Genomic DNA, 25,425 nt, shown 5'->3' on the forward strand with positions numbered 1-25,425 from the left:
GATCTTAACTTTGTCATTTCTAATTGTTTGGCCATAAGCCATGAGCCATCGCAACAATGATGTGGTCCTAAACTGGTTTTCCAAAGCTATTCCACACATGCTCTAAATGGCGGCCATAAAAAGGTGTCTTCGCCCCAAAATACTTCTATTAATTTATGCATTTTAATAAACGCGTCGAGCAATTACAAAAGGGTTGAGGTTTCGATGAGGGCAGGGGTTAAAAACTATTTGGGAGGCCAGATGTTGTCAAAGGATTCTGGATATTTCGGTTATTGTTCGCCAGCCAGACAACTATGAATATGAGACCGTGTGTGGGTGTGTGTGCGTGTCCAGGACATTCGGGCACACATAATATGTATGCAAAATAGCAATTTAATTTCGTTTTATTGCAATGCCATTTGCAGCCAGTGAAAGGCAGCTGCGCCGACAGCTTCCGCCAGGCTCCCATAAATAATCCTTGAACCACCTACCCCCCCCTCACCAGCCCCTCTTTTCAACGACCCCCCCTCACCCGCTTCTACGCCTGTGCAATTTTAATGAAAAGTCTTGTCTCCTGTCCCTTTGTTTTTCGCCATGTTTTCGGTGGCAAGGCAGACAGGCCAAGAAGCGAAATTGTTTGCCATTTTTCATTAACAAATTTTTGCTGGCGCGGGACGGGGACTGAATAAACGTCCTTATCGCAACGTAAATATTTCAACAGGACTTCCACGGAAAGTGGCAGGATGTTACAATCACCGTAGTTCTCTCCATCAAATGCACAGCTTCGTCTTTAAACACGAAATACTTTACTAGCAATTGACGATGGTTTTTGCTTCTTGTTGTTAGTTGGTTTATATTAATTAACCATTGATTACTTTATACGACTTGTCTGTAATCTAATCTGCTGTATATGGCTGCTCAATAATTATCAAATAAAGCGAGCTGTTGGCACATTAATGCACACGGCTTTGTATTCAATACTAAATATGATACATTTGTGTTTACATTTGCCTTTTTTAAGTGTGCACTTTAATCAACAGATGATGATTATAGACATGGGTCTATAAAATGGAGTAACAAGTGGAGGCTATGAAGACTCTGAAGATCATTTTCATCCAAAGATATAAAGCAATATGACAGTAATTGATAGCAATCATCTCCAAAAGGGGAACAATGCTCCTGGGGGATTTCTCGATTAGCCTGGCAATCAAGTGGCGAGGTAAGAGGTTTACAGGCAAACAAATAGGGCAAAAAGACTGGGGATTGACTAATGGATTTCCATGTGGAAATTCGCGATAAGCAAATCGCTGATAAGCAAGCGATACCGCCGCTTTGTTGTTGTTTTCCCCCGTTGCCAAATAATGCAATTTTTCGCAACTTGCCTGAGGTTTCCACCAAGGGGATGGCCAGGATATGCGTGTATTTAGATGGCAGAGCAACCTGATCCCGATCCGCAGCCAACCCCTTGGTGTGTTTTTGTTGATTTTTCAGCTGCTCAATTTGCATGAATTCACTTTTCAAGGTCAGTGGGTAAAACAAGTTGCAAAAAAAAAAAAGTTTGCAATTCGCATCAGGCATTAGGCATAAGGCACCCCATTTGGAAGCTGAAACTTGAATGAGCCACCCCGATTTAGTCAGCAAGGGGTTGCTATCGTAATTGTTATTTTAATACCCTCCATGTGGGTAATACGAGTAGCTCTGTCATTTATTAATTAACTCTTAAATACTCTATTTCTTCTCCATTTAATAATAATCAATGATCAATGTTTAAGTAATAGTTTTATTTCGAATCAGTTCTTTGAGATATTTTGAATAAATAATACCTCCTCTAAATTACCTTAATTGTTCAAAGATCTCCTTAGCATGATCCCATTGAAAATTGCGATTAACCATTAGGGTATTTCCGAATTCGACCCCAGAGGCGTTGCCTTTTCCCTCTTGTTTTTCAGCTCCTTGGGCTCTTCTGACGCGAGTCCTCGAGCGGAAATGGTCAGAAATGACATGTGGCCGGCAATTTGCATACGCACACGCACACGCACACGTACACGCACATTTGCCAAATTCCAGGAGGACCAACCTACTCCCAGAAATCAAACAGAATACGAGTCCTGCCAGCTGCGCCCACTCCACTTCCGATTTGCCGAATAATGCGTGAGTCAGGCACGCGCAGAGCTAGAAAGCTGGAGGCGACTGTACTTTTCGCGCCACCCCTGAGGGTTGCGAAAACACTCGAAGCGCCCACAAAGTTCGCAATGAGCGTAAATTCTGATTCAGTTTTGGGCTGCTGGCTGTGCATCCTCAAATATTAATGGGAAATGGTAAATTTTCCGCACTGGCACTAAATTAAAATTCAATAAATCATAATTTGCTCTGATTTGTCTGTTCAAATTGCGTTCTCTCTCTATCCCTCCAATACTTCGACTGTTTCATTGTTGCACTCGAGTTGCGGGCAAAAGTTTATCAAAATTTCATTAATGTCTGCGTTTTTTGTTTAAGTTTTGGCTTTCCATTTTGGCAATTATTCCGCCCAGGGAGAGAGACAGATAGCGGGTTAGAGAGAGCCAGAAAAAGTTTCACTGAAGAGGCGGACAAACTTTCAATGTGCAATTTTTCCGGTCGAAAGTTTTCACTAGTTTGATTAGATTTCCCACCCAAACCCCAGCCGACAACCGACTTCAGTCCAGTCAGCACAATAATTTAACTTTGGGTTTTTTCGATTTGGCTGTTGCACTTTCGGTTCGAATGAAACCTAACCTCACTCTTCGACCCAAGCTAACCTCACTTTTGGGCTCAACCTAACCTCAAAAGGCAGCGCTTTCGCTCGCTAATTAATTTCGGCGTGTGGCCAACGACTTTGGCTTGCAGCTAATTGTTATTGTTTTAACTACCTCGAACGACGTCGTACTACTCCCGGATTCGTACCCCCCGCCTATCAATTGGCGCTCCATTTTGCGGTTTTGAAAATTCAGTGAGCGTGTGTGTGTGTGTGTGTGTGCAGCAAGGCGAGAATTTGCGCTATAAACATAAAAATTAACGACTGACAAAAGGTTGTAAAAGACAAAGACGGCATCGCGGGTGGGGGGTGAGGGGTTGCAACTTTGGCACTGCCCCATAGTTTCGGCTGGGCATTAAAATCAGTTTTTACGACCTTGCCACACCCACTTTGCGGAATTTTCGGTGGAACGTGCTGCCGAGCAGTAAGCAGTTGATTAAAAATTAGGAAAAATCAACAGGAAGTTCGACAGACGAGCATTAAGGCAAATATATTTCGTATGCTTCTTGGGAAAGTTAGCAATTGCTTACAACTATGACATAAAGTCGGAAGTTCGTAGATTGAAGCTACTACTGAAATATCCTTGTGCATACCTTTCCAGATAATGGGCCATAAGTATTTGATAAAGCAAGCTCCAGACAATGAGCAGCCTCAAGTCTCGATTTCCATGAACATCTTTGTAGCTCGAAGATTTCCAGCGGTCTGCAGCCAAGTGAGATGCCAGCGGAATAAGCCGCTTACTTCAAGTGGCCCAAACACTGGGCCATGTATACGAAGTACAGCACTGCAATTGCGACAATTGCTGCCAGTTGGACAAACGAGCGACGGATGATGACAGCGCGATTAACTCGCTGTAAGCCATAAACGCTGCTCTGGACGGCTTTTCCCGCTTTTCCCGCTTTTCCCACTTTTCCCGCTTTTTCTACACTTCTCTCCGCATTTCGCTGCGTATCGTCACTAATTTTGTATGCATGAGCAGAAATGAAAAGCGAGGCGCAACAAAAAAATGGGAATGGAGAAAAATGGATAGCCGTAATCGGCTGGGCCGTGTTCATAATGCGCCGGAGAGGCACTTAAAAAATCAAGTTAACGCCAGCCAGCCGAACAAGGATCCTCCTCCGCATTTTCCACGTTTCCTTCTTCCTTCGGGCTTTTCTCCGGGCAACATTTTAATCCATATTTCCGTCTGACGCAACACTCACAGAAATACTTCTATATAACTAGAAATACTATCTATATAACTCATTCTAAATTTTCTTTTGAGGGATATGTTTCGAGGCTTTCTAAGGCTTTCAAATACACCGCTAGAAATTGGAGTGCTGTCAGGCTTGGTTGGTAAACTCTTCAAAAAAGGTATCCAAGTTGTTTTAGGTGTACTTTTCCCTGTTGCTGCCGAGGCTGATGTTGTTGCTGCTGTTGCTCCGTCGCCTGGCAGACAATTTAAAAAGATAATAGCATTTTTTTGCACCGCCCCCGCCCCTCCGCCTTTTGGCGGGCATTAATGGCAACTAGGATGGCGAGGCGTACAACAAGTGCAACAAGGATTACCGGCAGCCACAAAGTTGCCCGGATCCGGGGATCTGCGTGCTCGGAGCCATCTGGCAGCTGCAGACGACCAGATGAGCAGACGAGCAGAGGAGCCGGCCAACCGCCAGGGAGACGAGTTATTGCAGCCACTGGCCCGCAACGGACTTCGCCAAAGGAGTCCTCCAAGTGGAGTCCTTGTCCTGGTCCTCCTGGCGCGCCTCCTGCTCCCATCCACGTTCTCCTGCGACAGGAGCAATTCGCGCTTTGTGCGAGGACATGGCCAAAATTAGCATTTGACCATAAATTGGGCCATGCACTTGCACTTGGCCAGGCGCCGTAATGGGAGCAGTGCTGTGAGCATCCTGTAGGGATGCGGAATGGGAATCGAGGTCCTGCGCCAGATGCCTTTAAGAGCCGCGGTCAGGGGGAATGGCCTTCGATGGATTCCGCTGGCGTCGCTAAAGGAAACTTAGGAATTAAATTTAAGGCAGCTTAAGGGGCTATAAAACCTAAGCTGGTGTTGAAATGAAATTTGCCAAGTTGCATATTAAATGAGGTAAAGGATAGGGATGTCATTCTCAATTTCGTTGTGTTATATAATCCTGTAATTTATGCGACATTACTTACATATATTTATCTGCATAACTATCTCAATAATGAACTCCTTTGCTTAATCCTTTTCATATCCATTGCAATGAAGAACCTTTCCTTGAACTGATGATGCGATGTCAACAGCCAAGCAAACACACATGCAAATCGGTGCATGCACTCAAGGACCAAAGGATCAACCCTGCAGCCAGGACACTACCAATGATTTTGAGTTTCAATTTCCCCTGGCAACAGTGTGCAATCGCAGTGGCCTTCGGCACATGTGTATCATTCCCCTTGAAAAAGGGGAGAAACTTGGGTGATTGACAGCGACCTTTGCGATAGTCACTCCGCATTTTGACCGGCCTAATGCCAACGTGTCAGACTTTGTCAACGTTATGACAAGTCTGCATTCCTTTCGGCTCCGAAAGTGGCTACTGCACGATGGTTTTCCCACAGACGGTGTGGGTTACCAAGTGCTTTTGTGGGTGGAACAAAAGCAACTACCAACTGGCAACTGGCAACCGCGACGCGACGGCGGCACGTAGAGCGAAACTTTCCAGCAAGATAAGCAGATTTACTTAAAGTTTGCCGAAAGTCAAAGTCTAGAATTCCCGACGTGCCTCCGACTTTCAACCATTCCCAGTTTCGTTCCGCTTACTTTTCCACCCACTATCTCTTTCGAAGATTCCCATGCACAGATAACCCTTCACGGGGGTCAAAAGTCGGTTTCCTATATGTGCACACCTCATAAAGGTTCAATTTGTGGAAGAAAGTAAGGCATTTGACACACAAAGTGCCATATTTTGACTACATAATATGGAATACAGGAATACACATAATAAAGTTAAATAATTCAGGCTGCGATTTAGGCATCCAAAGTGCCTCCAACGCTAAAAGGATTTCCTCGTTCCGGCAGTGGGGAATCCGCGGCTAATCCCATTTCCTAACCTCGTTACTCTCGAGCTCTCAACGCGGGAGTTTCGTAATTACAACTGCATCTGATTAGCCCGAAGTTTGCCACGTCTCGATGTTTGCCAAAATCTAGTGTCTGAAATGTTGGGGAAAGTTGGGGGCTTTTCGAGCGATTTTGGGGGTTATTTCATGGGGCAAGTCGAAGGGCAAACCGCGAGCTGCTTATCGATGGCTGCGTGTGGCTGGGCTCCATTCATTCGCATTAGTTGCAGACTGGAGTGCAGCGATTGTGGCTGGGAGAGGTGGCTTTCAAGGGGGATTTCCAATGGCTTTTCCAGCGGGGTTTTCAAGGGGGTCGGGGGTGCAGCAGGTGACAACACGTAAATGCAATCAGCCGGTGCGCACGTAGCGATATGCGAGTATCTCAGCCGAGTCACTGTTTCACTTCGGCACCACAGCTTTCTGCCGCCGTTCACGTAGGTGACTAAAATGCGAGCGAAATACGCGGAATTTCGCCCTGTTTGAAGTGGATTAATCAGGGCATTTAGCGATTGACGAGCGCTGTCAGTCATCTCCATTCGATTCGATTCGAATCCCATTGTCACGTATCAGAAAGAAATGTTCAGAGGTCGAATAAATAATTGCAAAAAGCCACAGCCATAAACTCCAGTTAAGCTGGCATTCGAATAATACAAAGTAAAGGAGCATCGAATTCAGTGAAACTGTACCAGTTTTAGTAACATTTTCAGCTCGAGCGCAGCAAATCGAAATAATTGTGAAAAGATACACACGCTCCCCACGGCATCTTATCGCATTGCGATTTTAATAACAATTTCAAAAAGATATTGCCCCAAGGGGGTGAGTAGAGAACACAGTAAAGACCCTGTTTATCCAGCGGCAACATCGTCAAATCGGTGGACTTATCAACGCTCCACAGAGCAGCCGCAAAAACAATAAACCATTTGGCAATTGTCTTTCCGAACCTCAAAAAACCCCGGCCGCATCTACATCCTCATCCTCATTCACATCCTGTTTGTTTTCCTGGTCGAAACTCACGTCGTTTGATGGGCATAAAGTGAAATAATAAAACATTTTAACTCGGCATTTGATGGGTGCTTTTATTTTTATTTGTGCGGCACAGCGACCGGCAAATAAAAACACATCACGAAACCGAAACCGAAACCGAAACTGAGACCGAGTATCGGGATTATCCTTGCGCCAGGACACAAACACCTTGGAGCGCTTTAATTTTTACGATCCAGCCGAAAAATCGTAAATGGAATATGTCTCTTGCAAGCAGCAGAATTCCCCGGTAACGAGCCAAAATTTATGCAATTAGAAATTAATATTATACAATTTGATCCACGACCTTATGGCCGAGACACGCGCTTCGAGTGTCATAAATGTGGGCCAAAACTGCATGTTTATGCCACAATTTGAATGGGGGCGTGCCCCCAAATCCTCCCAAGGACTTCCATCCAAAATTGTTAATGCGCAGTTTGGCCAGAGATTAATATTGTGACTGGGATGCATGACGACTTTTGTGTTTGGTGACAAATTTGACTCGCTTCCTTCCCATTTGGCGATAACTTTTATTAATCATTTAATTCGGCAGTATAAAGTGGCTGGAGTGCAGATCTCTGGCCGCTGTCGATAAGCTGGAGGAGTAAGCCCAACGTGGGAATCCACCAACTGGCCGGAATGTCCAGAAGCGGGATTACTGCTTCTCTGGGATAAAGATACCAAGTCATTACAACGCATTCATTACAGCGCATTCATAATTAGAAATGTTTACACAAAAATCAACTTGCCGCGGGGAAAATTCCATGAGGAAAGTTTAAGCTAATTAGTCAGGATAGAAAAAAGCACTTGGGAATACCCTGGAAAATATTGGCATATTAGAATATTAAAAAGACTTTACAAGAAGTTCAAGTTAAGTTAAGAAGTCTATTAATGGCATAAGTAACTATAAAGTAGGGTAATGTATGTAAGTTAGAATACTACGATGAGTTCAAACCTGCATTCTTAATGGGTATTACTACCTTCTTATCCTTTTCGTTAGCTTCCGATTCATTTGCCTAACCCTATCACTCCCAGAACTGCGCAACTAATCAACAGCTGAATTGGGAAATCAACCTTTTGAACTCGGCAACATTTTTAAAGGACTCTAAAGGACTTCGATTTCAAATCCCGCCCAACCCCCTGAAAAGCCTGCCCCGTGGCTAATTAGAAATTCGGGCAAATGCGCGCTAAAAAAATAAGCCACGAATAAGCCAATGGAGCCAAGGGGTGGGACCTTGCCACACAGGAAGTTGCAGGGAAAAACCTAATAAATGGAACCAAAAATGTGCGTACATCAAGGAGCAGTTCGGGTGGTGAAAGGCGATAGCACTCTGCATAGCTAAGTGAATTTGTAGCTGCATAAATCGAACTTTCACTTTTCGGCAGCGTTTTCTGCTCTCTCGCCACTTGGAAAAACAGGACACGTAATGGGAGGAAAAGCTGGACAAAGTGCAGGAAAAGGAGGAGGAAGAGGAAAGGACCTGAGAAACTCCAATTCACCGTGCTTGCTGCCTTGCTGTATGAAATTAGCATAATTTCCTCAACAGCTTTCATTATGTCTGAATTTTAAGCAATTTTTTGCCCCGAGTCCTGGCATATTTTTCCCCCCCAAAAGGAAAAAAACGTCCTGGCCCATTGCAATTAAACGTGTAATTACTCGACTGCTTAAAAATGCGAGCACGAGGGTCCGTGTCCTTCCCCGATTTCTAATTGTTGTTTTCGTTTCATTTCTTCGCCTTTCACGGAAGTTTTAACTTGTTTTTATTTGATTTTCTCATTTATTCTGGTCTGAGTTATTAGTGAGTTCAGAAGTCCCCTTCTGTTTACTTGTTGTGACACTTTCAAGTGGAGCGGGCTTTTCTTTTCTCTTTTTTATTCGTTTATTATTTCAGCTTAAACGAGCTTTGTTTCCTATTTTCCGTATCTTTATACTGTGTATCCTGTATATCCTTCTGTTGCTCCAGCGAAAGATGCCATCGCTATTGGACACTAATCTCTGTAGTGGCGCCCACACCCAGCGTTTTTCCTGGTTTTCAGATTTCCTGCAAAAGTCAAGGCAGACTGCACTTAAGGACACTCGGGAATCAGACTTGCTGTCTGGCAGGAACGGAGGAGCGGAGACAAAAAGCCGAAAGGAAGCAACAAAAGATTCGATACAACTGAAATGATTTCCTTGGACGGAAGAGCGAAATTGGCAAAAACGCGAAAGGATCCTGGGCAGTCTATTAGCGCACAAAGGACTCGATGGGCGGATAGTTTTATGATTTTGATAGCATGTGACAACAGGATGCATGTCCTGGGGCCATCGACTATCGTTTCCTTAGTACATGATTTTCCATCACGGCTTTTATGGCCCTCGATAATGCCTAATGGATGTAAGTCCCACTCACCACTGCCAGACAAATTAGATGTGAAAAGCGAGTTTAATGTTCCTACGACGGCTCAATTAGGCAGCTCAATTTATTATTATTCGTATCTCTCGCAAGATAAGTCCTTGCTGAGCTGTAAGTCAGCTCTCAACTTACTAGCAACTTACCCGGTAATTGGCTGTGCAGTTTGAAAACTTTTAAAGACTTGCCACAATATGTGGCAACAAGAGTGGCTCCTTTTTTAAATCCTCTTGCCTCTCAAACTGAGGAGGTAATTCCCCACTTTCCGAACTCACTTCATGCGTGCGCGATTTGCATTCGCATCCTGTTGCCTCATGGCGAACATCCTGATATCCTGTGTGTGAAGGACTCGTAAATCTTTCCCCTCTGCCCCCTTTTGGCTGCCCGTCTGTCCCATAAATCATATGCAGCCGAGTATCTGAAACGGAAAAAATGAGACAGGAGAAAGCGTTTTGCTTTTCCATCTCCGCTTCTCCGCTGGGAGTCTTTAAGTAACAAATTGCTTATCTAAAGTTTGAAGCTCCGGAAATTTGTAGGGAACTCAAGATAATATACAATCGATTGGGAGAGAGTATCGAGCACAAAGTTATATCTCTGATTTACTTAGTTATACATAAACTATGTATAAAAACTATCCCCACTCCAGCCCCCTGGGGAATGTGATAAGTTTCCGCCCTTGACGATGATTTTAATTTGATTTCGCCGCTCTGTACAATTTTCTGTTTACTTTTCATCTACCCGCAGATTAAGTAGAGCCCCTTGGCAATGGGAAACTAAAACTACAACTAATCGCAACCCTTTGGGCGGGAAAAGCAATCTCGGCTTCTGGCTGCGGGAAAACTATTCGCATTCCAAGGAGCGGGTATCAAAATAGAGCAGTGGCAGGCGCACCCAGGACATTCGGGACATGCAGGATGCCCGGGAGACGCTCTGCCAATTAACAGTTACATGTGTTTGAAGGAAATAATTGGGTTGCGTGACAGCCAGGACATTTGCTGATGGGAGAAGGGGAGAGGCAGCTAACCAGCGAGCTTAAATAGTAAACAAATAGAGCGGGCTGCTCTATGAAAAGCAAACAAACGCACACGCGGATAAACTATGCAATTATGGGGATTGCTGATAGTGCGTCATCGCCCAACGCCACCCAGGAACTAAAGGAACTCCTTCTGCTCATTTCCATTCCGAGTCGTCATAATCATCGTAGTCATCATCAAAGTCCGCCGCAGGACAAAGGCGTTGCTAAAGTTATTAACGCTTCGTGCGGCGTCAATCAAATTGGGGCTTCCCAAGCAAGGATGCCATCCACACCCACACCCACAGCACCCCCGAGTGTAAGGATCAGCCCAACCCCTGTCTTGAGCGCAATTTTTGGGCCAAAAAGAGTGGAAAACGTGTGCTGGCTGGTCTCGAAGTTTATGTTAATTTAATTGCAACACCAACCGCACTAGCATAGTTCCACGTATCCTTGGAAGGGCGCGTCCTGCGGAAAGGGTTTCTCCTCCGGCAATTGATGTGCTTGCCTTTTGCGGCTGCTCCACTCGGTTGCCATTGACACATCTCCTGGCAGGCGGCCGTCTTAATTAAGTTCCTTGGCAAGGACTTCTCCTAATTGCGTTAACCTGTTTGCTTGCCAGGCTGAGCGACATACTCGTGTGCATATCAGCCATCGATAGTTTCACATTTGATATGCCATCAAGAGAGCACACACATCAAAGGCAGGCTCGCAGGAGTTGTGGGTATCCTGGGGGCGGGGGATGTCATTATAAAATATAAATTGATCCTTGGGCCAAAGGATGGCACGTATGTGGTGTTGAAGGATGTTTTAATACAAGAATAGGGGATATTCTATGTGAAACCCTGAAGAACATTGTCTCTTCTAAGCGATTATATGGATGGTAATCGTTTATCAAAATCAATGCCTGGTGAAATGAACAATCCCCTCCCCTTCCACCACTCCACTTCACTCCACTAGCCAAAACAATTTCGGAAAATGTTTATTTATGTGCAGCGCAGTTTGTATTTATGGCCGAATCATGATGACAAATGTCAGATGTGGCAAACACTTGAAATGGACACTGGACAGTGGACACTGGACTGTGGACGTTAGGTAAGGATGCCTCGGTGGACAAGTCACCCTCTGCAGGACATCAAGACACTGGGCTCAGTGTTGCGGAAACATTTGCAAATATTCCATGGGCGATGCGAATCGGGAATAGGAACAGGAAATATTTATGGCCCTCTCAGCACATTACACACCTAATTTCTATATTAGTTTTCCTCGGCCGAAAGTGCTGAGCCTGCATATTTATACAACTTGATTGGATTTTCGTCACGCCCTCGGTGGAAAATCCTGTCCATCCATCAGACGTAGAGTTTTGGCATATTTTGATGGTTATATTTCTGCTTTTATGGTCGCCTCATTAGGCGCCATTTGCCCCTCGTGTGTTTGCAAAGGGTTTAAGCCCAACAAATGACTGCAATTTGCGACAAAGGCGCAGATCTATTCCCCCATTTTGTATCTACTCCATCGCTGATGATTTAATCGTGCGTAAGTAATAGTTATAAATTTCCACTGTCCATTATTGGTTCCAGTTGCAGCATTCATCAAATGGCTGTTTAAAAGTTTCCGTTCAGCGGAGCTTTCATTGAAAACTCATAATTTTGATTTACGAGGACAGCTGTTGGAATTTGAACAATAGCACGCAGATACATCCCCCAGATACCTCATCCCACCCTCAGTTCCATGCTCATCCTAATTCCCATCGCTAGTATCGCATTAGCACATCATTTCGAGGCAGAACCCGGAAAAAAATTACCAGCTGGACGAGGCTTAAATTTCAGTTCAAAACGATATAACATTTAGCCGCCGTTCAACTGTAGAAGTTATCATTCAAAGATACATTTCTATCTCTGTTCAACTGCAGAGGTGTGGATAAAAAGATACATTTCTATCTCAGTTCTTCTGTAGAAGTTATCATACAAAGATACATTTCTGACTCAGTTCAACTGCAGAGGTGTGGATAAAAAGATACATTTCTATCTCAGTTCAACTGCAGAGGTGTGGATAAAAAAGATACATTTATGTCTCAGTTTAAGAAGTATACGTTGGGATAAAAAGATACATTTCTATCTCAGTTCAACTGTAGAAGTTGGAATAAAAAGCCACATTCCTGCACACGATTTGCATTTGCTGTCGGTAAACGCTTGATTTATGTGTGGAAAATAGAAAACTGGAGCTCATGAACCGGCGGCATAAATTGAAGCTAACCGAATAATCGCCAGTTCCCAGGAGATATCCTTCAGTTCGCCGAACCAGCGGGCTAAACAAACGCAATTGAAAGCCATGAATTGCAAATGAATTAATTTTCGGCAACAAAGGCGCTCAAAAGTTGAAATTGAATTTGTTGCTCATTAAAATGAGCGCCACTTTTGGTGGAGGTGGATAGTGAATAGATGGGGAAATGTTGAATTAGATGGGTGGATTTTTAGATGGCCCTGCGTTGTAGGCGACGTGGAAAACCACTTAGCCACACACACACACGGTTTGCGGCAACGGCATTGGCACATGGCTAACCACACACACAACACGTTATGGCCACAATTAAGGCTATCATTCCGGAGGCAGAAGACATATGCAAATGGGTCGAAAAACCCTTCTGCTCGTATATCATCGCATCGCGGGGGAGTTGGCATCACATTTTTGGGAGTACCAACCCCGGGAGGAGCTCAGCATGAATTTTAATTACTGCGTTGATATTTCAATTTGAATTTTGCCAGCTCAGTTAATTTCATTAATAAATATTTATGGTGTTGTCCTTGGCTAAGCGTCGCAATTTAAAATCTCCATGTTCCAGAAAGGGGTAGTTATGCTACACCGAGAATGAATATTTCAAATCGGGATTTATGGCATTAGATTCTATTTAATAACTGATATAAGGCGAAGGAGCTAGGAAATAGAACAACTTTTTGGGACCCTAACTTGGAACTTCCTTTCCCATAATTTTTAAATCCCAGTCCCAATCCCTGTTATCCTTCCCACACAAGCCCATTTCGGAACCCATCGTTCTTGGTCAACTGTCAATGACTGGAATGCATCCTTTGATGAGTGGCAAGCCCAGTCTCGCCGAAGCTCCCCATGTTGGCTTCAATTTTGTCAATTTACAAGGATTTCTTGAGCGTGAACTCACATGGCCACATGCAGGACATGCCACTCGTTAGCCATCCGGCCAATTGATTGATGGACGCACCGAGCAATCTCCCACTCGGAATGGAGGGCCCAACAAAAGGACGCGAGTCCTGCAGATCCTGGCGAGCAGCGCATTGAAAAGCACTTGTCGCACCGCTCACCCCTCAATGGGTTAACTCCTTAACCCCCTGACAGTTGAAATTAAATCAACGCTGATTTCAGTTGGGACTTTAAATGAGTCTGTCGCAGCGCCGCCATTCCCCATCCCCCATTCTGGAATCTATCCTGGTATCCCTTCGCGGAACTCCAATCCTCCTTCTCCGCGGCAAAGTACAGTCTGTCACGGCACTGTTAAGCCCGTTGGCAACTCGCAGATTAACTCAAATTTGTGGCGGCCCAATAAATTTCACGGCGCGGCATTAAAAATTAAGCGCAGCCACAAAAGAACTTGCAGTCGACTTCTTGCCGCAGCCGTCAGCTAATTACACTTGTCTGCAAGGACTTCGGTCTTTTATTAGATTAGTTTAATTCAAAGAGAAATGGCTTTAAAATGGCAGTGAAACTTAGGATTTTTGTGTAACTACTTACTTATAGATAAATTCCTTTAAATATTTCCCATATATATAGAGATATAACCTGCAGACGAGTGTACCACGTTCGTGCTGGATTCTTTCGCTCCAATAAATTTCACCTGAGTCTCCGCAGTCACGCCTTTGCATATGTCTGACTCCCAGTCCATCTCCATCCACGAATGCCTTCCTAATTTATGTGATACCAGGAAGTATCTACGTATCTATGCATCTTTTTGCCAAAAACTTGCAGCTTGTCGCGTCCAATTTGTACAGTCGAGAGTCAGGGAAAATAAGGAACGAAAAGCGTAGACTTAGCGTTGGAAAATGGGGATTCCCACGAACGGTGGTGAGGGTATAGGAATCGAATGAAAAATCCATTTACCCGCGTCGCATTTTCCCCCGATCCCATTTGTTTTTGGGTAAATGTGGCAATTTTTTCCTCATATTTCTGAACAAAAAGGCGCAGCATTACAAAACAAATTACAAAATACAAAATACAAAATAAGAGGCATATTTCTCACTTTTATGATGTTTACTGGCCACGCCCCCTCGCCCTCTCCCTCTCTCAGCCGCCTGCTTTTATTTGTCATGACCTTTCACCCCTATTACAGCCAGCAGGACATCGTTTTTAATACACCATTCCATTTTTCTATGCATTTTTTTTTAATTTTGAATTTCAAATGGAAATTTACATAATTTATGGGCAGCAACAAAAGTCACACACAGATACGGATCCGAAGTCCCGAAGTTCCAAGGAAAAAAAGGGGGTGGCGACCTGAAGCATATGCCGGAATGAAGTTTTTTTCATTAAAAATTTGTTTATAATTTACGATTTTTTAAGTTGCACAACCAACCGGGCAAATGAGACGCAAATTATTTTTGGTTCAAATTCGGTTGGGTATTTGCTTCGGCTTTTTCGCTCTCGATTTGGTCAGGCAGCCTCATTAAGAGCTCATTAAAAAGATTGCGCGAGTTATTCTTGAGCATTTTAACACGTTTTTAATTTTAATGCATTTTATGGCCCCTCAACAACGTCCTTCGTCACAGTTCAAGTCGTCATCATCATTGGATTTCACCGCGGGCTGACTTTCACTTGTTGACTGCGAATTTTCCACTGTCGGGTATCCTCATTCTCATTTTCATTCTCATCCGCATCCTCATCCTCATGCTCGTCAACGTCACCGCACATCAGCACGTCAAACTTCATTAGGGAAATGGGAAAGTGGTGAGGATGGTTTTTCCTGGAGGGTGACTTTCCCCGCTTTCCTCTGCGTTGCCTTCATTGTTTTTATGGGCTGCGCTAATTAGTAACGAAGTCATAGAATTTTACAGGAATTGCTCTCAAGGATTGTCATGCTCTTGTCATCCCCCCTCCTGTAAATTAAACCTCACTTGATGCAGTCATCGTTTGTGGTTTTCCCTGGAGTTTCCCCGGGGTTTCTGTTCTCAAGAGGAAGTTTAAGTTTTGTCAGTTAGCTCATTCAAAATATCCACCATTTCCAACAATATGGATAGTATTTTAAATCTTGTAACTAGAATCTGAGTGAAATGCCACAACAAATTAATCAGATCAGGAAAGCAGACTGACCACTTGACCAGCACATAACTCAGAGGTAATCCCAACTAAGTAGAAACCAAGACCGAAGCCAATTACCAGAAAACATTTTAACATTTTACCATTTGACAAAGTGAAAGTGCAGGAGTGGCGGGCCCAAGACGTTGGTAGCTCCATAAATTTGCGGGCACACGGACATAATTATGCAGACAGGCGGCCTCAAAGGGTTAAGACGGGGGTTTGGGGCGCTCGACGGGCTTGTAAATTAAAAATACCACGCCCCGCCGTGATAAATCAAAGTCAGTGGGCTTTGTATTGGGATTTGGCGAAAGGAATTTGTAGACATTAAGAAAGTCCAACTCCGAATTCTTCGGAATTCTGTTGCTTCGCTGGTTGGCATTTGAATAAAGTTGGACCTTGTTTTGGGGAAAGTGTCGTTGACATGTTAAGACTTCTTACAGATTTATGGCTCAGCCGAAAAGGAAAACCCTTGGTGGTTACTTTTTGGGGGGGGAGGTAAGTACTGGGCCAATTTAAAAATTGAATTTCAAAACTTAGCACTCCGATTTCGAGCTAATCATGTCTCAAATTGGCCAACACATGTGCCTGTTGGCTCTTAGATCTTTTATCGAAAAGTGAAAATTTTGACACATGTCCCCATTGTCGCCCGGCTTTATCCCGCAGGCCCTAATGCGATTATTTGCTGTGTTTTTGCCCCAAAAATTCCGCCAGGGGAAAGTTAAATTGGATTGCAGTTCCTCATAACTGTCACACATGGCAGAGGAACTACTCAGCGTCCTTATCTCTGGTGTGTCAACAACGAACCACCCGAAAAAACAAGCAACAAAGTCCTGAAAACAAGCAAATAAAAGGGAGAGGAGCTGTGGAAAATTCAAGGCATATTCGAAAATACCTAATACCCTTTAAAGTCTAGAACTATCTTGGACACAATTCCACGTGGATATCCTTAGAACTACTCCCTGATCTTTCAAGTAGTGAAGAACAGAAAACATATTCGACCCTTACTGTTCTCAAACTTCATCTCCTAACGATTATTCCCTCTCAGGCAGGGCACAATAAAACAATTTTTGGGCAGTTTTTCAATAAACCCATCAAAAGGTACTAGTGCTGACGCTTTGAACCCTCGCCCATGTGCGCAACCCCGCCCACTTTCCACCAACAAATGCCCCCTGGCTAACTCATTGTAAACGCAATTTGATTTATGAACAATGTGGAAATTGAAAATTGTCACATGGTCACTTTAATTTGAGAGTTATGCGACTTTAAACTGAATAACAGGGGATGTCCCTTGCTGATGATGATGCGGCAGGAAGTGAATTATGTCATGGCTCATTGTGAGGTTATGTAGCGCGATGACACGGGTACAGTCCCGCCCCTAAGCAACTATGCTCGCAAGCGGCAACTGTACTTGAGCTTTGTGGCGTGTGAAAACAGGATGCGGCACGCGTCGCTTGTTAACCGCTCGCTGTTGCAAGTTAAAGAGCAATTTTGGAACGGGACGGCAGGGGTGACCAGTCGCCACCCTCTTTGTCTTTACTTTTTAGGGGTTGGGGATTGATATTCCATGTTTGTTACTAGCTGTTTACTCGCTGGCCGCTGAAGTGCCGCAATGGTTTAGTGTCAGCTTATAGTTTTGACATTTGTCGCCGGAATAAAGCTGATTGCAGATGGGTATCGGAAGTGGGTCCTCCTGGCCAAGCGATGGCCAGTGATGATGGATGTCCTGTGATTGCCTGCGATCTGCTGAAGTGTGAAATATGTCTGTAACTTGTAACTTCTGAGCACAGAAATGGGTTGGATTTGTGAAATAAATATTTGCGCAAAACCTAATTCAATTTTTGAGCTGAATGATACTCTTTTTGCGTATTAATTCAGCAAGCTATTTTGTTTTTCTACTTTTTTAATATGAAGTGTTTGCCAAAGGGATTATTGTGATGATCCCAACCAATGAAGGATGTCCAGTTTATCTCATCCCAATGTGTGAGTTGTGTGAAGTGCTCCCAGTGTCCACTATTCACTCCACTGAAATTCCTCGGAGGCATTTTCAACTCTTTGGCTGCTTGACAAAGTTTCACTTGTTCGACAATTATTGGAAATATTTTTGGGTTTTAATTGAAAACTGGTGGATGTGACCCGCCGCTCCGAGCCACTTTCATGCATGCCTGCACCTGCTGTCCACAATTAAAACTGCCCACTCCCATCAAAGAATCCGAACTTTTCATGGTTATCACTTGGCTCGCTGGGGGGGATTTTATTTTTCATGGCTTTTCGATTTTAATTGAAATTTATGCCCCGGCTCTCAAAGGATTCTGTTCACACTACCTCCTGCCATTTATTTTTGGTCACGTGCTCATTCGCCAAAAAAAGAGAAAGAAGACAGAGAGAGTGTTGCAAATTGTTGGAAATTTCGAAATTTACATGGACAAAAGGGGTGATCCTGTGATTTACAGCCCGCACTTTCGTAATTTATGAGCCGCAGCACTTGAAAAACAAAGCCAAAAGCCAAACCAAACCGAAGCGAACCAAAAACACGGAAAGTGCATGCAAAACATTCTGTGGCGCCATTTTGTTGTGCTTTGCGACTTGTTCATGTGTAAAATTTGAAATTGTTGTAAATAATTACCCTAATGGCTGCCGCCGCCCCATTTTCTTGGTCCTCGAATTGGAATTGGCGCTGCTGGCAGTTAATTTGGAGTCCTCGGGCCTCGTCGCCATTTGTAATTAAGCCTAAACCGTTAATATTTCAGCCAGATAAGAGCAACTGCATCCCCAACTCCACACCCACACCCACATCCAAGTCCAAGTGCCCATAAATTCACGGCCAGAAGTTGGTCCTTCGCAAGGGATCTCACATCCAAGTTGTTGGGGCAACATTTTTCGGTTCGGGTGTTAATTTCCAGGCAGATTTCCACATTTTTCCTTATCTCAGGCTGTAGTGAAAGTGAAAATTTCCCGGGCATTGGCAAGAATTTAATTAGCATACCGAATCGTTAACAAGATTGGAAAGCCAGTGAGTTATGCACAAGTTTCGCATTTAAATATTGCCGGGTGAATGAGAGGTTAATCCTTTGAAATGGGGTATATTCTGTAATTTAGACATAGGTTGGCTGTGATGCAAATTAAGACGCAAGGAATCACAAAGTTGACTTGGAAATGAGACATATTTGAAATTGTTTTTATTTAAAACATGGAACAGCGAAAGCTATACAGGTCTCTTATCTCAAACAGAATGTGTATGTATGAAATAAATGTTTAATAAGTAATCTTTGAAAGCAACCATATAATGGCGAAACATATCACTACAATAAAGTAATTTTATTCAACAACTACTACTCTAAAATGTTATTAAATGAATCCATTTTCAGCCAATATGAATATCTGAAAACATACAAAATATTTTTTTAGTCCAATTCAGTAATTTGTTAATTGAATTTAGTACTTACTGTTATGGTGGATATCTATTTTGATTTTGGGAAACGTAATTTTCGGCCATCCTTTTCGCTTTCGAGCTGCGCAGGCATTTTGCGATGAAATGAAGAGTAGAACTACGACTAGCAGCCAACTGAATTTGAAGTAAATCATTTTGAAGATAGTAAAATCCGGAGGTTTTGTTTCTGAGCTGAGCGTTGAATTAAGACTGAAGCTGTGGCAGCTCAAGAGGCAGATTAAATATTTCCGATTCGACTGCTTATGACATCATATGTTTCCTTATCAGCTTGGTTTTTACCAAAGAAGAGCTCGTCGGCGAACCGAAAGGTGAACCCCCGGGAGCTTTAAAAAAACCCAAAACAGCTGAATCGGCGTGGCTATGAGCATTCATAGGTTTTTATTTACTTTCAGCCGTTTGTAATCTGTATTGATGTCGAAGAAAATATACAATTTAGCAAGAACAATAAGCAATTAAAACATTTTGTTTCGTTGTTTGTTTATTTATGTTTATTGAAAAGTTTTTATGGCAAGCAGGCAAACTGAAAATGTATCGCAGTATTTGCAGTATTCTGTAGGTGTTGTTCAGATATTTTGTATTTTTGAAACCACCTGAAATTGATTAAACATGTAGTTTGGAAAATGTATGTTTCACTCACCTATGTCTGTGTTGTTGTTTTTTTGTTGTTTTGGCAACGGGCGTGTTTTTATTAGTTTTTATCAATAAATCGGAGCATAAAGAACGAAAATCCCTTAACCCATTGCCAACCCCAAAGCACTCAATAACTACACAAACATGCATAAATTGCATTATAAGCGACCCAAACAAAGCATTATGAATCGGAGCCCTCGAAGCAGCCATAACTATTCATTATCGACGCATAAACGACCCTTTGAGCACTCATAACTTCAATTTTTATTAAATCAACAGGACAAAGCGATGTGCCGGAGAAAATGTCACACATATAGTGAGGATATGGCGAATAGTCAGGGGATGTGCCACATCCTTCTGACCCACTAAATTGGATCTGTGAGCCGCCGGAGAACCCTTTCCCCTCCTGCATCCTTTGCATCCTTCGCATCCCTCGCATCCCTTGCCTCATCCGGCGTAATTCAATATTTGACTAGATGAGATTTATGGCCACAGGGTGTAGCGACTTCCTGCGAGGTCCTTTCGCTTTATTTGCGCAAAGCATAATTTTTGATTTAGTGCGATTTGTGTCAACGGGTTGTGCAGCCCAATAGTTTCGCAATATTTTCGCCCAAGTGAAAGTTTTACCCGTTTTCGATCTTTTCCCCGTTTTTGTTTGCTTTCCAGCGGATATGAGACCGCATGCTGATTGTCAATCTGAAGTGAGGGGCGGAGTTCAATGTGACCCCCTTTTTTTTCGGTTTAGTCGGAAGCGGATGTTCTGCCAGCGGAATTCGCATAAAACTTTACTATTATGCCGAATATTTGGCCGAAAATGGAAAATGCTTTGTACTTTGTACGCCAAATCGCGAGGGAATCCGAGGAACTACGAGGGTGACTGCGGCAGGTACGGCACTCAGGATTCAGGACTCAGCATTCAGGATGCCATTGATGATAAGGCACATGAGCGCCAGGGCAATTTGCGGCCAAAATTTGCATATCCAAAAAGCGCGAAAAAGGGTTGATTCGCACCACCGGAAAAGCGCGACAAGCGAATTTATTACAGGTTGCATTAGATTTAATTAGCGAATGGAGCGTGCGCGGAAAAGCTAATACTTCAACGGCCAAGATAAAGTCTGCTTTTACCGAACAAAAACACATTTTTGGGAAATACAATGATATGCGGAACTCTGAAGAGCGATATGATTGTAAAGAATGTTGTTCCTTCTATAGAAAATCTAATAAAATATGATGGGGAGTTTGTATCACATATGCTTTGTGTCAAAACCACATGTTTTGCCAAATAATTAAGTTTACAACTTTAACTTAATTATAACATTTGCTATGAAGAAGGGTGTGAACTTCTAGTTCAGATCTGAGTTTATCTCTATATATAAGGTACTATAAGTACTATAAGACACCGAGATCCTTTGAGTGTAACCAGTGTTACGGTATCATAGTGTTTTAGAACCGGGTTCTATAAGTGTAACCAGTGTTACTGTATCATATTGTTTCGAATGCTGTAAGCAAAGTCATTGTGATCTGGTGTCATGGGTTAAAGAGAGTCCTCTATGAAGTTGGAGGTGTCCTGTATAAATGTCTAATTGTCAAAAACTCTAAATACCTCAAATTGAGTTGCTAAAAATGGAGAAGTCGCTGTACTTCCTTAAGATAGATGTTTCGTCGATTAAAGACCCTAAAGAAGAAATGTTTTGTTAGTCTAAAAAACTAGTCATCTTTGTCAGAAAACTAAGTTAGCAATCTAGTTCTAGTAGTTTAGCCTACAAAGTATCCACTTACTTCCTGTCCTTCAGTAGTTTCCTGGCCAAGTTCGAGGTCTAAGCCCCCTGTCTCCTCCATTCCAATAGCCAGGACCTGAGTGCGACGGAAGTTCCCTGGGATGGTAAGGATCATACCTGAGCATCTGCTGTTGATTCCATTGCATCCTGGGATTATTATGGCTGGGCCAAGGATTATTACATTGGTTCCGTGGATTACCATTTCTGATCACTGGTTCCTGAGGTACAGGCACCACTTCCCGAGTTTCAGCAGCTTTCTCCCGGAATCTTCCATCTGGCGCTGCATCCTCTTTACCATTTAGTACTGATTTCCTTTCGAGAGGGGTTTTCATACAAAGTTTCACACGCCCGAATCGGAAGGATATAGTGCCGTTTAGTTCGATCAGTTTTTGGTGTGATTCATTGTCAACGGCCATGGCCAGATGCAGAAGCTCACCCTGGTTCAACCTGTTCATAACCCTCCATTCCGCCGTCGAGACTGGGTTCTGGGCCTGAATGATTTCCAGGACCTTCTGGCTGCTTGTGGCTATACTATCTGGAAAGTAACCGAGGACCACATTCTTCCTGGGCAGTTCGGTTTCATCCATTAACTTCAGTTTAGTGGTCACTTTCGACTGAATGTGGCAAAAGTTTCGTTTGAACCACTCGGAGGTGGAGGAGTTGGAACAAGTCACGAGGAGCCATCCTCTGCGAGCCACACATCCTTCGAACTGCGGCTTCTGGCTACCGGCTTGCTCCACGGTGACGTCAATAATGGCCTCCTTGATCTGGTCCATTTGCTCGCTGGTCAGCGAAGTCCCAGCAGACTCCGCAGCCAAGCCGATTCTCACGCACTGCACTAAAACCGAGTAGGGATACGGATTGCTGCTTTGGATTCCATAGGGAGCGGGTAGTAGTCCCTTAACTGTGGGAAGAGCTTGCACCACCGCCAGAGCCTTTTCTCTGGTCAGCCCTTTCTGAAGAGCCTTGCGCAGCAGCTTCTTTTGCTTGGTTTTCAGCCTGACAAAGCCAGGAGGACCCGAATCCACCGAAGGATTCCGGTTGGGTGATGCTTCTGGAGCAGCATCAGACTCATTTGTTTCTAGACTATTCATTTGGTTCCCACGAGTGCACGGGAACGGAGGTCGCCCACGGCAGAGCCCGAGGTGCCGCAGGAAGTCCGGATTGAAACTGCGGTTGGACAGGTGCGCAGAGTTCGCCTGCTTGAGACCGAGTTCCCCCTCGGCCACACATCCCTCGACGCTGGCTGTTCCGCCTTGGATTGGGGTGATCTTCCAGAGTTGTCTTCTCTTCGCCCGACTACCATTCGCCAGGACCCGTCGGCAGAGACATGACCTGGCCACGGGTCCTGTTTCCGGCCGCCCTCACGAGGAGAGTGTAGTCGCACTTCCGGGTGTACAGACAGTTACGGCACGTCCATTCGGCTCCATCGAGCTCCGGATGGTGCGTGTGGTTCCGCCTGTCCATCACCCGGCTGACGGCCATTTAGTGGTTGTGACTATCATTCTTTAAATGATTCTTGTCTCTTAAGAGAACCCTAAGGATTCTGCCTAAGTGTAATGAGAACATTTGATTCAAATAAAGTGACTTAAAGTGTATTATTGTCTTGAAATATATAAAGCGGTATATACTCAATGAGTTTTCAACATTTAAAACAAGAATAAATGCACAAAAATCAGTAAGAGAGAAAACATATACTACAAATACATTAAAAAACGATTTAAAGTACTTAGAATATATCAATAAAGAAAGAATTGGAAGACCAATATATAAACATGGTAAAAAACATTTTTCAAAAGAACATGGTCATGAAAAACAATTTATTGTAATTAAAAATTAAAGTAAACCTACTCTAAAAGTAAATGTTTCTATGTACACCACATGTGTAAAGGAGCAACTGATTCTGAGGCAGTGTTCCTAGTGTAGCAGGGAGGTCCTGCGACTCACTTAGTTGCGCTTCATCTCCTCGATCTGTTTCAGCAGGAGCTGCATGCGATCCTTCATCAAGGGCTGTCCTTTTTGGGTCCTTTTGCTGATGGCCTTGGTTTTCTCCTGACGCTTTTTTTTATAGGCCTTCACCTGGGCATCCCGCTCCGCCCGGACTTTCTCACGCTCCGCAGCTTCCTGAGCAGCCTTTTCCTTGCGCTTCATATTCCGAATCTCCGGTTTATTTGGCTTTTCCTGCGAAGATAATGCAAAAATATGTGTGGTGTATACCATTTCCATATACATGCTTGATTTTCTCGCTTACCTCTTTGGCCTTTTGGTTGTTCTTGCTCTTAAAGTAGGGTTTTTGGTTGTGGGCCACCTTGCCAGGGCCTCTGTTTGGTTTTCCATTGGGTTTTCCTTGACCTTTCTGTGATCTCGGTTTCATTATTGTGTTTTTATTAATTTTTAAGCAGCGAACTAATCGATTTATCGATGCCTTCACACATGTAACCTTATGGCATTCACCAACACTGCAAAACAGCTGTTCATACTGTCCGTATATCGATAACGTTCTGCGATAACACGAGGTAAATATTGGAAATAAAAATATTTAGCATGTTGAAACTAGGCAAGTTTCTGGCGCAAAATGGTGAGTGAAACATTGGGAAAATGTATGAAAATCGTAATAATAATTTATTTCATAGCCACGTTGGTCAACCTGGTGGGCAGACAGCAGTTGGGAGCCGCCAGCCGGCTGTATTCAGCTGCCCCGGAGTCAGCCGACTCTGATTTTCCAATTGACATAACGAATCCCTATGAAAAGGACCCCCAGCAGTGCATCCTGTGCAAGCACAGCATCGAGCCGCACTACAAGAACGTGAAGCTGCTTTCCCAGTTCCAATCGCCCTACACGGGTCGCATTTACGGGCGTCACATCACCGGATTATGCAAGCGCCGGCAGGAGCAGGTGGAGCAGGCCATTCTGCGTGCCCAGCAGTGTCTGCTGATGCCAGGTTACCACAAGGACCTCGACTTCCTGCAGGACCCCAAGCTGTTTGATCCCGAGCGGCCAGTTCGCCCACACAAGTACTAGTTGTCTGATAACTTTTCGTTTCCTCTTTGTTGCAATGGGAATATACAGTTTCTTAATGTTAAATCTTAAAACTATGTTTAACTAAGCACACTCCTCCTCCAGATAGCGCAGCATCTCGTGCGGAATGCCCAGCCGAGTAAGCAGATCGTCTTTTGAGAGTCCTGGCTCCACCATCGTCAGTAGGTCGTCCACCGAAGCTTTGAATGCCTGGTGCCAGATCTGTATATCGCCCTGCAGCTCAATGATCTTACTGCTCTTTGGACTGTCTGCAAGCTGCTTCTTCTGGGTGTCCTGCTCCTGATCCTCCTCTGGCTCATTAGCATCACACCTTCTTTCCTTTTCGTCATTTTTTGCTGGTTTCTTCACTGCTTCCTGTTCCTCGTCCTTAATTCCTTGGGCCGCAGCGAACTCCAGCTTCTTCTTGGACAATCCAGTCCTGTTCTTGGACAATCCTATCCTGCGAGAGCCCAGAGACAAGGGAAGAGCCCGCGGCGTCTCCTGTTCTCCACATTTTGGTGTATTTGCAGCGGAATCCTCTCTCTGAAGTCTTATTAAGGGCGTGGATTGGCAACCACGCCTACTCAATCCAAGTCGGGGTCTCCTGCCGGATTGAGGCGTATTTATTGCCTCCCCAGGCATTAAAAATCAGGAAGAATTACGATTCAAGAGATTTTGAAATGTCGCAGAACACAGAAATGCAAACAGCTGTGCGCTTCGATATCGATAACACACGAAGTAAAAGGCTTAGTACCAGAAGTCTGCCAACAGAGGGCGCTACAAAGGAATGTAGATTAATAATAAAGATAATGTAAATAATGTATTAAATTAAAACTAATACAAACATTCGAAATCTAACGTCTTTTTAAAATAACTTATTGAAAACTGTTACCAAATTATAAGCCACAATTTTGTTGTATTTTATTTTATTGAGAGTAGTAATAAAAAATTGCGTTTTAATACACAATGCATAAAATTAAAC

The 25,425-nt window shown here is 43.7% G+C and overlaps 5 protein-coding genes across 5 annotated transcripts; 1 reads left to right on the forward strand and 4 right to left on the reverse strand.

Annotated features, from left to right (window-relative positions):
- Positions 1-18,771: 18,771 nt before the first annotated feature.
- Positions 18,772-19,167, reverse strand: LOC122620139. Its single transcript, XM_043797460.1, has 2 exons — positions 19,012-19,167; positions 18,772-18,946 (listed from the first exon to the last, which is right to left on the reverse strand). Exons 1-2 carry the CDS (start codon positions 19,148-19,150, stop codon positions 18,930-18,932), a joined length of 156 nt encoding a protein of 51 aa, XP_043653395.1. The 5' UTR covers positions 19,151-19,167; the 3' UTR covers positions 18,772-18,929.
- A 186-nt stretch (positions 19,168-19,353) lies between these two features.
- LOC122620138 lies at positions 19,354-22,522 on the reverse strand. The gene is made up of 3 exons (XM_043797458.1): positions 21,426-22,522; positions 21,250-21,321; positions 19,354-19,419 (listed from the first exon to the last, which is right to left on the reverse strand). Exon 1 carries the CDS (start codon positions 22,516-22,518, stop codon positions 21,436-21,438), a length of 1,083 nt encoding a protein of 360 aa, XP_043653393.1. The 5' UTR covers positions 22,519-22,522; the 3' UTR covers positions 19,354-19,419; positions 21,250-21,321; positions 21,426-21,435.
- Positions 22,523-23,194: 672 nt separating this feature from the next.
- LOC122620457 (thyroid transcription factor 1-associated protein 26) lies at positions 23,195-23,860 on the reverse strand. The gene is made up of 2 exons (XM_043797930.1): positions 23,676-23,860; positions 23,195-23,605 (listed from the first exon to the last, which is right to left on the reverse strand). The coding sequence occupies exons 1-2, from the start codon at positions 23,796-23,798 to the stop codon at positions 23,372-23,374; spliced, it is 357 nt and encodes a 118-aa protein (XP_043653865.1). The 5' UTR covers positions 23,799-23,860; the 3' UTR covers positions 23,195-23,371.
- On the forward strand, positions 23,853-24,517 carry LOC122620455 (28S ribosomal protein S18c, mitochondrial). Its single transcript, XM_043797929.1, has 2 exons — positions 23,853-24,002; positions 24,058-24,517. Exons 1-2 carry the CDS (start codon positions 23,969-23,971, stop codon positions 24,444-24,446), a joined length of 423 nt encoding a protein of 140 aa, XP_043653864.1. The 5' UTR covers positions 23,853-23,968; the 3' UTR covers positions 24,447-24,517.
- On the reverse strand, positions 24,455-25,170 carry LOC122620454. Its single transcript, XM_043797928.1, has one exon. The coding sequence runs from the start codon at positions 25,083-25,085 to the stop codon at positions 24,528-24,530; it is 558 nt and encodes a 185-aa protein (XP_043653863.1). The 5' UTR covers positions 25,086-25,170; the 3' UTR covers positions 24,455-24,527.
- Between the last annotated feature and the right edge of the window lie 255 nt (positions 25,171-25,425).

The sequence above is a fragment of the Drosophila teissieri genome, chromosome 3R (genome assembly GCF_016746235.2).
Source record: "Drosophila teissieri strain GT53w chromosome 3R, Prin_Dtei_1.1, whole genome shotgun sequence".
Classification (NCBI taxonomy): Eukaryota; Metazoa; Arthropoda; class Insecta; order Diptera; family Drosophilidae; genus Drosophila; species Drosophila teissieri.

What these genes read in the sequence shown, in the direction of transcription:
- LOC122620139 (XM_043797460.1), bottom strand. Translation starts at nt 19,150, where the DNA reads ATGATTTACTTCAAATTCAGTTGGCTGCTAGTCGTAGTTCTACTCTTC.
- LOC122620138 (XM_043797458.1), bottom strand. Translation starts at nt 22,518, where the DNA reads ATGAATAGTCTAGAAACAAATGAGTCTGATGCTGCTCCAGAAGCATCA.
- LOC122620457 (XM_043797930.1), bottom strand. Translation starts at nt 23,798, where the DNA reads ATGAAACCGAGATCACAGAAAGGTCAAGGAAAACCCAATGGAAAACCA. An exon ending in ACAACCAAAAGGCCAAAGAG is followed by an intron (nt 23,606 to 23,675) that starts GTAAGCGAGAAA and finishes TTATCTTCGCAG; the next exon opens with GAAAAGCCAAATAAACCGGA.
- LOC122620455 (XM_043797929.1), top strand. Translation starts at nt 23,969, where the DNA reads ATGTTGAAACTAGGCAAGTTTCTGGCGCAAAATG. An exon ending in CAAGTTTCTGGCGCAAAATG is followed by an intron (nt 24,003 to 24,057) that starts GTGAGTGAAACA and finishes TTTATTTCATAG; the next exon opens with CCACGTTGGTCAACCTGGTG.
- LOC122620454 (XM_043797928.1), bottom strand. Translation starts at nt 25,085, where the DNA reads ATGCCTGGGGAGGCAATAAATACGCCTCAATCCGGCAGGAGACCCCGA.